This window comes from Cherax quadricarinatus, chromosome 34 (genome assembly GCF_038502225.1).
Source record: "Cherax quadricarinatus isolate ZL_2023a chromosome 34, ASM3850222v1, whole genome shotgun sequence".
Taxonomy (NCBI): Eukaryota; Metazoa; Arthropoda; class Malacostraca; order Decapoda; family Parastacidae; genus Cherax; species Cherax quadricarinatus.
Genome location: NC_091325.1, coordinates 1,660,698 through 1,673,924, shown reverse-complemented (window position 1 = coordinate 1,673,924; position 13,227 = coordinate 1,660,698). Strand labels below are relative to the sequence as shown.

At 36.4% G+C, this 13,227-nt stretch overlaps 1 protein-coding gene across 1 annotated transcript in view; it reads right to left on the bottom strand.

Annotated features, from left to right (window-relative positions):
• Positions 1-13,227, bottom strand: part of Atg1 (serine/threonine-protein kinase unc-51-like protein Atg1) — an 85,424-nt gene that overhangs the window by 23,260 nt on the left and 48,937 nt on the right. Inside the window, exons 7-12 of the mRNA XM_053783485.2 lie at positions 9,825-10,059; positions 9,224-9,492; positions 8,088-8,307; positions 7,275-7,399; positions 5,397-5,668; positions 4,905-5,004 (exon numbers count right to left, since the gene is read on the bottom strand). Of these exons, the coding sequence (XP_053639460.1) occupies positions 4,905-5,004; positions 5,397-5,668; positions 7,275-7,399; positions 8,088-8,307; positions 9,224-9,492; positions 9,825-10,059 (1,221 nt within the window). The remainder of the gene's footprint in view (positions 1-4,904; positions 5,005-5,396; positions 5,669-7,274; positions 7,400-8,087; positions 8,308-9,223; positions 9,493-9,824; positions 10,060-13,227) is intronic.

Here is a 13,227-nt window from a genome sequence, read left to right as displayed (position 1 = left end):
CTGCATAAGCCTTACAGATAAGACTTGGCAGGGAGTGACTTCCAGGACTTTGAACTCTGCTTGGAGACAATTGTGGCCAGAATGTGTCCTCGACAAGGATATTGAAGGGTTTGAGGCTGACCCTGACAACCCTATGCCTATTTTGGAATCTATTGTTTCACTGGGGAAGTCCATGGGGTTGGATGCGAGTGGCCAGGATGTGGAAGAGTGCCTTCTTCAGTGATTAAGGAGATGTGTAAAGTAGAGTGAGGTGCAAAGTTTTGCAGAGAATTATCACCCTGGCAAAACTGTTGCAAGCTGTGTTTGCAACATGTTCAATGATAATGTCTTGTCCCATTTTAGGTAAATTTTACAGACACCAGAAACAGGCCTCTCTGGACAGATTTTTGGTGTGACAGGGGTACAGTGACTCAAGCTGGTCCTAGAGCCAGTAAAAAACAAAGAATGGAAGTAACCCCAGAGAGGGATTTGATATCTGAAGTTCTTATGGAGGGGGATTCCCCTTCCAAACAATAACCCCAACTCCCTCTCCTCTCCTCGTCTTCTTCCATATGCCAACAAGTGTGTTCAATAAAGGTATGTAATGTTCACTTATTATTAAAATTACTGCTTCATATTTCTTTCTCATTGTTTTCTGTATGTAAAACTATAGGTATTCTTTAAAAAATGTATTTTTTTTTGTTAATATTTTTGGGATATTGGCAGTTTGGAGGGATATGTTGTGTATCTTTATACGTATATGCTTCTAAACTGTTGTATTCTGGGCACCTCTGCAAAAGCAGTGATAATGTGTGAGTGTGGTGAAAGTGTTGAATGATGATGAAAGTATTTTCTTTTTGGGGATTTTCTTTCTTTTTTGGGTCACCCTGCCTCAGTGGGAGACGGCCGACTTGTTGAAAAAAACAAAAACAAAAAAAAAAAAATTTTGGGTGTCTGGAACAGATTAATTGGATTTACATTATTTCTTATGGGAAATATTACTTCGGTTTTCTGCCATTTCGGATTTAGGCCAACCTTCTGGAATGGATTATGGCTGATAACTGGGGGTCCACTGTACAAGCACAAAATACAAAAGCACGCAAAATTAAGCTTTTATTCTCTATATGAAAACAATGTTGAAGTAGAAAAATGAGACACTTGTGCAACATTTGAGAATCTCCAATGCGGAAACGTTTCGTCAGCCAGTGGCTTCCTCAGTCTACTACAGAGAAGAATGGTGGAAGATGAGTAGTTGAAGTAATCAGTCCCTGGAGTCGATGTGTTCAGTCCATTAATCATCTTCACCGTTTTTCTCTGTATTGGACTGAAATAGCCACTGGCTGGTGAAACATTTCTTCAGTTAAGATTTTCAAATATTGCACAAGTGTTTCATTCTTCAACTTTTCGGTTTTCTAAACCATTTACATCACAATGTTTAAGTAACATACAAATAATAAGTGCATTCAAAATTTAATTGTTAAGTACAACACATTTCCCTCACTCTCCTAATAATCTCAAGCCCAAACAAAAAATAATTACCCTAACTTTCTAATATATGAACATGAGAAAAATAACAAACACACCACAGTGTACAGGTACAGTATAACACATTAACAAAATGTAGAAGGCTAAAGATGTGGTTTGTTGATTCCAGCAACAGCAGTACTCAACCCACAATTTCAATATGATCATTAAGTATAATACAGTGGTACCTTGACTTACGAGTGTCCCGACTTACGAGTTTTCCCGAGTTACGAGCCGTTGCTCGGATGATTTTTTGCTTTGAGCGAAAAAAAAATATTAACTGAAAATGTCAGTTGGCAAGAACCCCAGCCTAAATGGCACAACGAAAGGTGGTTTTGGGATTTGGTACTTATAAAACAATGCTAGTGCGATGTTCTCACTGGAGGTAATCGTGTAATTATCTTAAGTTATTCTACAAAAAAATAAAGTTGCTAAGTTTTTGACATTTGCAAAATATCTTGCCCTTTACACCCACACAAACCCCAAAATATTTGGAATATTTTCAATATTCCAGAAGCCAACTGTATAACAATCATTTTTTTATGATTCCTGTCAATATTACTGCATTCATTTCAATAATAAATGGCAAGCTTCATGAAATAAGTCAATAACTTACTTCTGAGATATTCAGACACTATTGCCTCTCTGATTGTTAGTGATCTGAGTGACACTATTACCTCTCTGATTGTTAGTGATCTGAGTGACACTAATGCCTCACTGCACTAGTGATCTAGTGCAGTTAGCCTCTCAAAAACTCTGTTTTCTCTTACTCAGAACCAAAGAACACGTTATAGGAAGGAGCAGTAATGATTTTATATGCTCGGACTGGTCCTGGACACTTACCATATTATGGCCTAATTTATTCATTCTAGAGTATATATCATGTTTCTATGTTGCTTACAGTATTTATTATGTCATATTAGATCAATTCTGATAGATAAGTAAGCTGTAGAATTGATATTAGCATTATAATGAAATGGTTTTTTTGGGGGGCTGGAACGAATTAATGGCATTTCAATTAATTTCAATGAGGAAAATTGATTTGACATACAAGCAAATTTTAGTTATGAGCTCAGTCACTGAACGAATTAAACTCTTAAGTCAAAGTACCACTGTACTACAATGATGTAACATTGAAATTTTAAATTTATAATTTTTCCTCTTATTTTCAAATAAAAGTTTTAAAAGTGCATTACTTTTAAATTCTGTTTCATAATGATTGTATAATGATACCTAATCCTGTACATATACGTGTTATTAAGTCAAGAGCATAATACAGTAGAAACCCCATATCCGTGGTTTCAGTTATTCCCGGTTTACTGTGGCCTGAAAATAACTCTTAATTTTTTATTAATAATGGCTCCAAAGAACAGAAGTATTGATGCTGGCAGTTCTTCCAAGCCTAAGAGAAGCCCTGAAATGCTTCCCATCAGTGAAAAAGTGCTAATTCTAGATTTATTTTGCATAACATATTAATAACTTTATCATAGGTATACGTATATGTAAACATGGGAGCAAGGGGCTAGTAACCCCTTCTGTATAAATTACTAAATTTAAAAAGAGAAACTTTCGTTTTTCTATTAGGGCTACTCTGCCTCAGTAGGATACAGCCGGTTTGTTAAAAGACGATGTATGTAAACAAAAAATGACATATATATAGGGTTTACTACTATCCACAGTTTCAGGTATCCCCTGCGGATACAGGGATACTACAGGTACTCCTCACTTAATGACTGAGTTCCATTCCTAAGAGTAGGTCGGTAAGTGAACCGGTAGTTAAGCAAGGAGCATACTGTTCTGGTAGTGGGTTTGTCAATCATCTTAAGATATTGTTTTTTAATGTCACCTTTGCACCACCTGCCTCGGTGGGAGACTGCCGACTTGTTGAAAAAAAAAAATAATTTTAAATGTTTTTAGAGTAGCATACTGTACACTGTAATAAACAGAATAGAGGAAATCAGCTCTAAAATGCATTACTTAGGTTTCTATACTGGTCAGAGAGCTGGACATAAGTCCTAGCGGTCGTTAAACAGGTATGTCGTTAAGTGAGGAGTACCTGTACTGTATTTTTATTTATATATTTCATAACTATATATTTCTTTCCTTTTGGATCACCCTGCATCGGTGGGAAATGGCTGAAGTGTTAAAAAAAAAATTAATACACAACTCATATTTCGTAATGTCAAGAATTCAAAACTGTGGAATCACCAAAATGATGATATTTATAAAGAATATGAATTTTTTTATTTATAAAGAATTCAAAGTTTTTTTATTTATAAAGAGTTTGAAGTTTTTTGTTGGGTCTTCCAATTACTGGCAGTTTTAAAATAAATGCACTTCTATAGTACTGCTTACTGTTAAAATAAGAGTACAGGAGGGCCCAGCTTTACAGCGCTGTGCTTTATGGTATATTGTTAATGCAGCAGTTTTCAATTATACCCATTCTTCATTTATTCAGACTTCCTACAATAAATATATTCATCACTCATTATAAGCTAAGGATAAAAATATTAAGGTAGGTAACGTGTGTACTGTATATGCATGTTTTATGCCTAGCTCTACTGTTCACTTAATACATGATAGTGTAAACATGCTATCTAGCTGTTACATGTACGTATATGCATTTTAAAGGAAAAAAGGCTATGATTTACTTTACAACGATTTTTGCTTTACAGTAGCAGCCCAGAACCTAACCTGCTGTAAAAGCAGGGTCCTCATGTACAATACCTCCACTGAAATTGAGAGTTATTGGCATGATGTCCAACTGTGTTTAAAGTTCGGTTTGTTTGATTTCTCATTTACTGAGAATACTAGGTCTGGGATCAGGGTCTGGAACCTAACCCCCTATTTACTGTAATTAACCAGCTCACTCTGAAACACATCACTCTTAATGAGATCTTTTTCCATTAACATGTCCCTTGTTTACAATGAAAGAATGCTGTATTTAGCACAGTTTCCATGTGTGACAAACCAAGAAATTTCTAATGTAATGATGAACTTAACCTGTTTCAAACAGCATTGATGCCATTAAGGTCACTGATACCATTCAGGAGTATTATGACAAATGGATGATATTACTTAGGGCATTACAAATGACAAGAGATGCCATTCAGGAGTATTAAGGCCAATGAGAAATGCCATGGAGAAACATTAAGGTCAATGGGTGATAAGAAGGACATTAAGGCTAATGAAACATGAGTGACCCTGTTGCTGGTAAGTACTGTGTAAGTCCAAAGAAACTTAGCAACCCTTTTAAATATGTGTAATGGTGGATTTCATGCAAATAATTACATAAGTGGAGAACACTGTACAGTATTAAGCAACACCCCTGTGAAAGCAGGCAACTGAGACTACAATTACCACACAAGTTAAGCTAATAAGTCACTGCAGTAAGTTATTACCTGTAACCCCAACAGTGGTTGGTGGTGTGGTCGAATACGAACTCCCAGATGTTGACCTTCGCCTCCCTCCCATGGGGGGATCACCAATGGTGAACTGAACCTGCAATTACAATGTCAAGTCAAAACTCTAAAGTTAACAACAAAATTGAGGACTTAATTGTGAAAAGGGAGAAATACAGTTTTTACAATGGTACTTAGTATGTACATAAACACTATATGAGTGCTCCTCAACTGACAATGGGGTTATGTTCTGATGAACCCATTGCAAATAGAAAATATCTTAGGTAGAATATATGCTAAACAAGTAAATAAATAAATAAATAACTACTGTTACTGAATGAGTAAAAAATAAAAAGTTACAGACTTGTTGCTTTTATGCTGGGTAATCACCTTAAGTTTTATCTCCAAAGTAATTGCTTTTCCACCATCGTAAAGTCAAAATATCTTAAGTTGAACCACCGTAAGTCAAAGAGCACCTGTACTAAAACTTACAGCAGGAGGTGACAAAGAAGCAACATCAGGAGCTTTGTGATCAGACACTCTACGCATATTAATTGGTTGTGAACGAGGTGGAGGTGATGGCCGATTGCAAGACATTCCCTGATGTCTAGGAGACTCAGGTTGTAGAGTAGTTGATATCTGATCTGAGGAACCAGAGGAGGTCATCTGATGAAATGTTGCTCGTTGGGATGGGACAGGGACAGGTTCTCCGGATCGACATGACTCGCTACTACTACTTGAATGTGTGCTGCCACTGCTACCACCTATGCAATGAAATACTGAGCATTAATGAATTTATATGCACTAAATAGTGAACAGTAATAATATATGGAATTAGTGATACCATCTGGTATTCATTTCTGACGTGTTTAGTAAATTGTTGGCAAGTCTCCGGATTGGCCTGCTTCCTATATCACTATATTTTTAATAACTTCCTATATTGCTATATTTTTAATAACTTTTCAGCACCTTTCATTAAACCATTCTTTAATACTTCTTCTTATACTTTTTTTTTTGGAAATAACTGTTTAACCCCAATTTTATAACTGCTACAGAACTCTTTATATAAATTACTTATATCTGTCTCTTGCAATACATCAAATTTAAAATACTCCATTAAATCTTTAAATTTTTATTTCACATAATCTGGTTATTCCTGATTGTGTTCTTTCTCTTTTCCTAAGTTATATTTCACAGCATATGTTATCTCTGAGAAAACATCACACATCCCATTTAAATAGCTCATGTAGAAGTTTCTTCCTCTGTTCTCCTGAATACAAGGTCAGGTGTTGATACTGTCTTATCTCACTCATGCCACTTAATTTATAAGCTAACTGTTCAAAAACATACATTCAGAAATTCTGCTGACCATACAGTTAAGTTTAGCCTCATAAGTTGACAAAGTTCTTTATACTGTAGTTTAAATATCCTATTATATTATCTTTTTTATTATACGAGTCACTTGTCTGGAACAGTTCCCTTATTGTAGATGAATGGTTCAAAGAACCGACATGTTGCTAAATTAGACACATGTGCAACTCTTAGGTATCTTTATTGAGGAAACGTTTCGCCACCCAGTGGCTTCATTAGTCCATACAAAGAATAAACTTGAAGAACAGGAAGAGAATGAGGTAATCAGTCCCTCAGCCTTGAGTTGATGTGTTCAAGTTTATTCTTTGTATGGACTGATGAAGCCACTGTGTGGCAAAACATTTCCTCAATAAAGATACCTAGGAGTTGCACATGTGTCTAATTTAACAACAGTTCCCTTATTATTTAATACTTCATTTACCTTACCTAATTCTTCTCTCTCCCAAGTCTTAGTAAATGTTTATATTTACCTGTGACTGACCTGTGACTTCTTTTGAGAGTTTTTATACTCTTGCGCCCAATATAAAGTTAACAAGTTGGCCTAAGAACTGGAACTCAATTGCTACACACTCAAACAAGTAATTAGGCACAAAGCACTCAAAACATTTCTTCCAAAATACTGTAGTAGACTATTGTATTGAGATCCAAGAAGGAGATAGGTGCTACAACCATCATCATCTTTACAAATGTACAACACGATGAACACTGAAGATTAAAGAGAACAAATGTAGCCCTGCTCTCATAACTACAAATAATCACAAACTATACCTATTTACGACTGAATATACTACGATTTTCTAGTTATTTAGATATATCACCAAATAACAATACTAGATGGCCCAGTCAAGTAAGAAAAAGATACAGAAAAACAAGGAATCTGAGAGCATCTTTAAAAAAATTTCCAGGAGAGTGTTGAGAGGAACTATCATCATAGAGGAGCAATAAAGTGTAACTTTCAAAACAGGTATAATTCAGTAGATAAAGGTATACAACATTAACCTTGGACTGGAAGATGAGAGGGCCTGGGTGAGGTGGGGACTTGGGGTGTGAGGGGACCATATTGTGCAGGATTTTTCTGGTAGGCCATCCCTCCTCCTGGCTTTGCTAATACACGTCCACCCCATCTAGAATCATCAGAAAAAAAAAATAGTTAAAAATTGAGTATTTATACTTACTGTATTCATGATTCAGTATCGTACATCTGTCTCTCCTTTGCAACTATCTGCAAAGTTAACACTATCTGACAAGGTAATGTCACATGAAAACTTCTTGGATTTTAAAATCTTGAATGATAAGATGCTAATCAATGGCACTGCTGGAACAACAACTAAGAATGAGTGATGGTGACTGCTTTGTTCTATGGGACACCATACCTTGATGAGAAACAGCCATTACAATAAAAAAAATTACCATACTGTATCAACAAATTTAACTGTTCAGATAAAGAAAATTCAGAAAAAAAAAAAAAAGTTCCTCCCTGCACTGTAAAGTACAATATATCTTGTTTCATGTGTGATTTTTTTTGTAAGGAGGTACAATATGTCTTCTGGAATGGATTAATATCTAACTCAAGGGACCACTGTACAGTAAGCCCTCACTTAACGTCATCGATATTGTGACTTTAAGCAAAACAATTATCGTATACTTGACAAATTTTTATTTGACAATGATTTGAATTCGTTAAATTTTTTATCATCAAAGTTATAACGAAACTGTTATTCAAGAACCTGCTGTATTCCTAAATTAAAATAAAATAAAATAAAAATATTTCTTATGAGACATTCAAATGTAAGATATAAATATAAAAATTACCCTTGTGGAACTCTGGATGCCTCAGGCTCATTAGGAAGTTGGGCTGGCACCATAACAAAGTCTTCTGCTTCTTCTTGCACTTGAGGATTAGAAGTTCTTGGCACTGGTGTAGGTTTTGATATATTTGTAATACCTACAGCAGGGGACGCTGAAGGCAGCTCACTGCCACTCCGTTGGTCAATGCTCATTCGGAGCTCCTCTGGTGATGGTGGAAGATTACCTATTTTTGAAAATCAATGTTATATTAATGAATACATAATCTTATACGATGGTACACAAGCAACAAATTCAATAGCATTACCTTATTAATACAGCTTCTCCTCACTGAACGACAGAGTCCTGTTCTTGAGACCACATCGGTTAACAAATTTATCGCTAAGTGAGGAGCATACTATAATGGTAGTGGGTTTATGTCAACCACCTTTAATATTGTTTTAATGTCACTTTCGCACCATTTATATTTCTGGTATTTTTTAATGTTTATACAGTATTGTACTGTATATTGTAATACGTACACAGAATAGAGGAAATCGGCTCTAATATACATTATTTAGGTATGCATATTGGCCAGAGAGCCTGCCGTAAGTCTGAGTTGTCAGTAAACGAGTATGTCATTAAGTAAGGAGAGGCTGTACTGTAAACGGATTAAAAAAAATCCAAAACATTTCAAAATTTCCAATACCTAACAGCCTAAAGCTTCATATAGCAAATTTTAATAAAGACTATATGAGATATTTGAGAGATATGCTATAATAAAAATAAATGAGACATATATTGTTATAAACTTAGTGCAATTAATAAAATCAAGTAATACAGTATTATTCTTCATGGGAAAGTGGAACAGAATTCTTCCTCTGTAAGTCATGCGTGTCGTAAGAGGTGACTAAAATACTGGGAGCGAGGGTCTAGTAACCCCTTCTCCTGTATGCATTACTAAATTTAAAATGAGAAACTTTCATTTTTCTTTTTAGGTCACCCTAGCTTGGTGGGATATGGCCATTTTGTTGAAAAAAAAACAGACTATTATGAATACTAGGACCCAATCATCCAGTATGAATGATAACATTTCCCACTTTGTATAGTTCAAGCAAAATACTGGAGAGTACCACAAGTATCAAAGACTACAGTTAACTTACCGATGGGAGGGCTTGGAGCTGGCTGTGTGTGTTGTGTGTATGTTGCACCACGATTAACAGGCTTAGGTGTAGCTGCAGATGTAGGTGAAGGTGTAGGCATAGGTACTGTAGAAGAACCACTACTCAAGACTGGCTTCTGAGCACAAGAATCTCCCATCCGAGTAAATGGATGATTGAAAAATGTTTCAAAGTCCATTCGATCTTTTGCATTTCTCTTCAAAAGACCCATGAGGAGATCTACTAGCTCAGAAGATGTCCCTGGAGGTATTCTGGTAAAAATTTAAATAATTTAAATATTGTATATACAGTACTTTAAAACAGTAATTAAAGCAGCCTGGGCCAAGAGGTTTTTCAGTAATTAAAGCAGCCTGGGCCAAGAGGTTTTTCAGTAATTAAAGCAGCCTGGGCCAAGAGGTTTTCACAGATAATGTATGTAGAACATACAAATTTTCTAAAGCTTCAAATTGTATAATTTAAATTTATCTATATATATCATGAATCCATTTTTAAGAACTTTATTTCTCACCTAACTGTAATACTGACATTTTACTTGACTATATGAGCCATATACAGTGCAAATCTCATCATAAACTGAACTCACCTTGGGGCTAAATTAGCATTTTTTTCATAGAACTGCTTAAGAGCCTGTGGAGTTTGTGCCTGGAATGGTGCCTTGCCAGCAAGACACTGGAACACAATGGTACCCAATGACCAGAGATCAGCCTTAGCATCGTATTGTATAGACATGATAACCTCTGGAGCCATATACATAGGAGATCCACATAATGTGGCTGCCATTACTCCATCTTGGAGAAATCTTGCAAAGCCGAAGTCAGCTGGTGGGGAAAAAATAGAGCTTTAGGTTTCTCTATACTGCTATCAACCAGTTCTTTCAGTTTCACAACTGAGTGATGAGCCCATCTTGCAGGATGGGCTAGCATCGGAGAGTGTTTTTCCAACCTCTCTGTTGCAAGTCTTGCAACATTGCATAGCTCCTGATGAAGCAGAAAAGTGTGAAAGGCCTTGAGCTACAGGTAAAATTGGTCAATTACCAAGAACTCATTTAAAATTAAATCCTTCCTAAAAATTTCTCTCATACTTTTAAAGATATATATTTTATCATTTATGTTAATGTAAAAATTAATAATTTTGTACCAAAAAAAATTAGAAAACTTAATTTAATTAATTTAACTTAATCCAACTAAATATATTTTAGATAAGTTTACAATAATTTAATATTAAACAAACACAATGAAATATATATTTTTTTCATTAGGCTCACACGATTTTTGCGAAATTAATGAATACATAAATTTAGGGACTCGGGTGGCCTGGTGGCTAACGTTCTCGCTTCACACGGCCAGGGCCTGGGTTCGATTCCCAGCCAGAGTAGAAACATTGGGCGTGTTTCTTGACACCTGTTGTCTGTTCTCCATCAGTAAAATGGGTACCTGGGTGTTAGTCGACTGGTGTGGGTCGCATCCTGGGACACTGACCTAATTTGCCTGAAATGCTGAGCATGACAAGGGGCTTTGCTTTCTATATAGTAGTATGTCATCGATGTCAGCTAGGCTTGTATACCATGTACATGTACTTCTAGTAAATAAAATTATTATTAGTAGTAGTATTATTTTAGCTTGCCTTATTCGGCAAGAAGAGCGTTGCTATTTAAGCCAAAATCGCAAGTTTTACCTATTCGGCACGACATATATAACCGAGCGCTAAAACAGCCGCATGATGGGGAAGTTGAATGACATTCCATAAACCGCATACCGTGTTTTATTTGCATACCTGTCAGTATATTTTACCACTGATATATGTGGAGTATCATTATTAAGTCACGTCTGAGAAGGAACATGGGCATATGATTGAGGTGCATAAATGAAAGACAGGAATAAATAAAGGGGATGTAAACAGCGTGCTAAAAATACTATCTAGCCTAGACAGGACTCGCAGCAATGGTGTTAAGTTGAAAAATTCGGATTCAGGAAGGATATAGGAAAGCACTGGTTTGGTAATAGAAATGTGGATGAGTGGAACAAGCTCCCAAGTACAGTTATAGAGGCTAAAACGTTGTGTAGTTTTAAAAATAGATTAGATAAATGCATGAGTGGGTGCGAGTTGGACCTGACTAGCTTGTGCTGCTAGGTCAGATGCCGTGCTCCTTCCTTAAGTGAATGTGACCTGACCTGGCTTAAGCCAGTAGGAGATTTGGACCTGCGTCGCATGGGCCAGTAGGCCTGCTGCAGTGCTCCTTCTTTATGTTCTTATGGTACTGGAGCCTCTTTGTTTGCATTCTGCCACGTGTTGCATGACCAAAATAAATGTGCACTTGCGTCATGCGCCTGACTTATTGTAGACGTAAGATGCGTCAATAGCAATGGAGGAGCAAGGTTATTTTAGGCTGGGGTAGGTGAGTTTCCTTAGATTATGTTACATGAATGAGGAAAGGTGTTATAAATGGATGACAAATTAGCCTGACGAATATCCATAACCGTCCTATATGTGGAAGGCTCGTGAAATTCATGGAAATGGATAAAATAACAGAGACAATGGGCATCGTGTCTATTGCATAAGAAATTATTTCTACTGTAAAACAGACTTAATACTGTACAACTCAAACTACAGTATATTAATGGGCGAAATCCACCGAGTAGCAGTGGTCTGCTTTAACAAAAATTTAATTTAAAATACACACAAGCAGAGACAATGAGACAGACAAAATAGTAGTTTGAGAGAGTAGCATATATGCCGGTTTATGATGTACAACTGGGTTTTATATAAGGGGATCCAGAAACAAGTTTTATATACACTATTGTTTTTTTTTTTGAGGGTTACCCTAGGTAATTTGCATATATGCTAATATGCAAAATAACCACTGTGAAAAAATAGTGAACTGTGAGAAATCACGAGTGTTGGAAGTTCATTATTTTTTCACACTGGTTATTTTGCATAATGTGATATCACCTGTACGCTGTGATCTCATTGCACATGTTAATATGTAAGATAATTGTACTTATGTGTGCCTAAATAAACTTACGAGTTAATATCAAGCATTTCCCAGCTCGACGTACACAGCGTCTTAACCGTGTGTATTCTGAAGCACTTATTTCTTTGTATATAATCAAGTTTTCAGTCGTACTAGCGAGTGATTCCCAGGAGATAACCCACAACACGCCCTCTCGTTCTCGTGTCTGAGATGAGACTGCTGCTGCTGCTGCTGCATCAGGTCTCCACTGCGTCTTAATTTTTACCTCGCCCTAGTTGCCAGAACTCAGGACTTCCATATATAATGTAATAAATTATTTTCCAATTCCCTCTCCTGATCTCAATCACCGCCACCAGACAGAGCTCATCAAAATATGTTTATATTGTCTAGATTGTATTCGTGCACAATAGAAAAATATGACGTTAATTTCGCACAAAAGTTATTTAGTCTCTACACTATAGCATAGAGCAGATTAACACTAGTGAAGAACTAAACAAGTCTGACATTATACAGCTTTGTTCAGAGAACCAGTTTGGACCCGGCAGACAGCTAGGCACCACCTGCTTCCTCTCTCTAAATTATTCGTCTCTTTTCAAAATTAATCCACATTTGCTTGTATATATATATTAAAATTACATACTTATACGTATATGCTTTCTGAATACTTTCCATGGCAGAAGATGCATGATAGTATACATAAACGCTACGCATTTATGAATGTCACTCAACTTTCGAATCGTGCAAGCTTTCACCCATTCGCTGTAAGTTTCACTTGGTGACACGAGGTGAACGTCATGGGCGGCAATAATAATGATGAAACTCTAGGTGAGACTTGCACCTACCACCCAAGTGCTACACTCACCATCCATTAACAACGTCATCCTACGTGGTAAGACACTTCTGTACGTAGTGTTCAGGACATGCGTTCAGTCCATGGACTGAACACATCGACTCTAGGCTGAGGGACTGATTACCTCAAACTCCTACTCACCTCCCACCTTTCTTTGCATTGGAC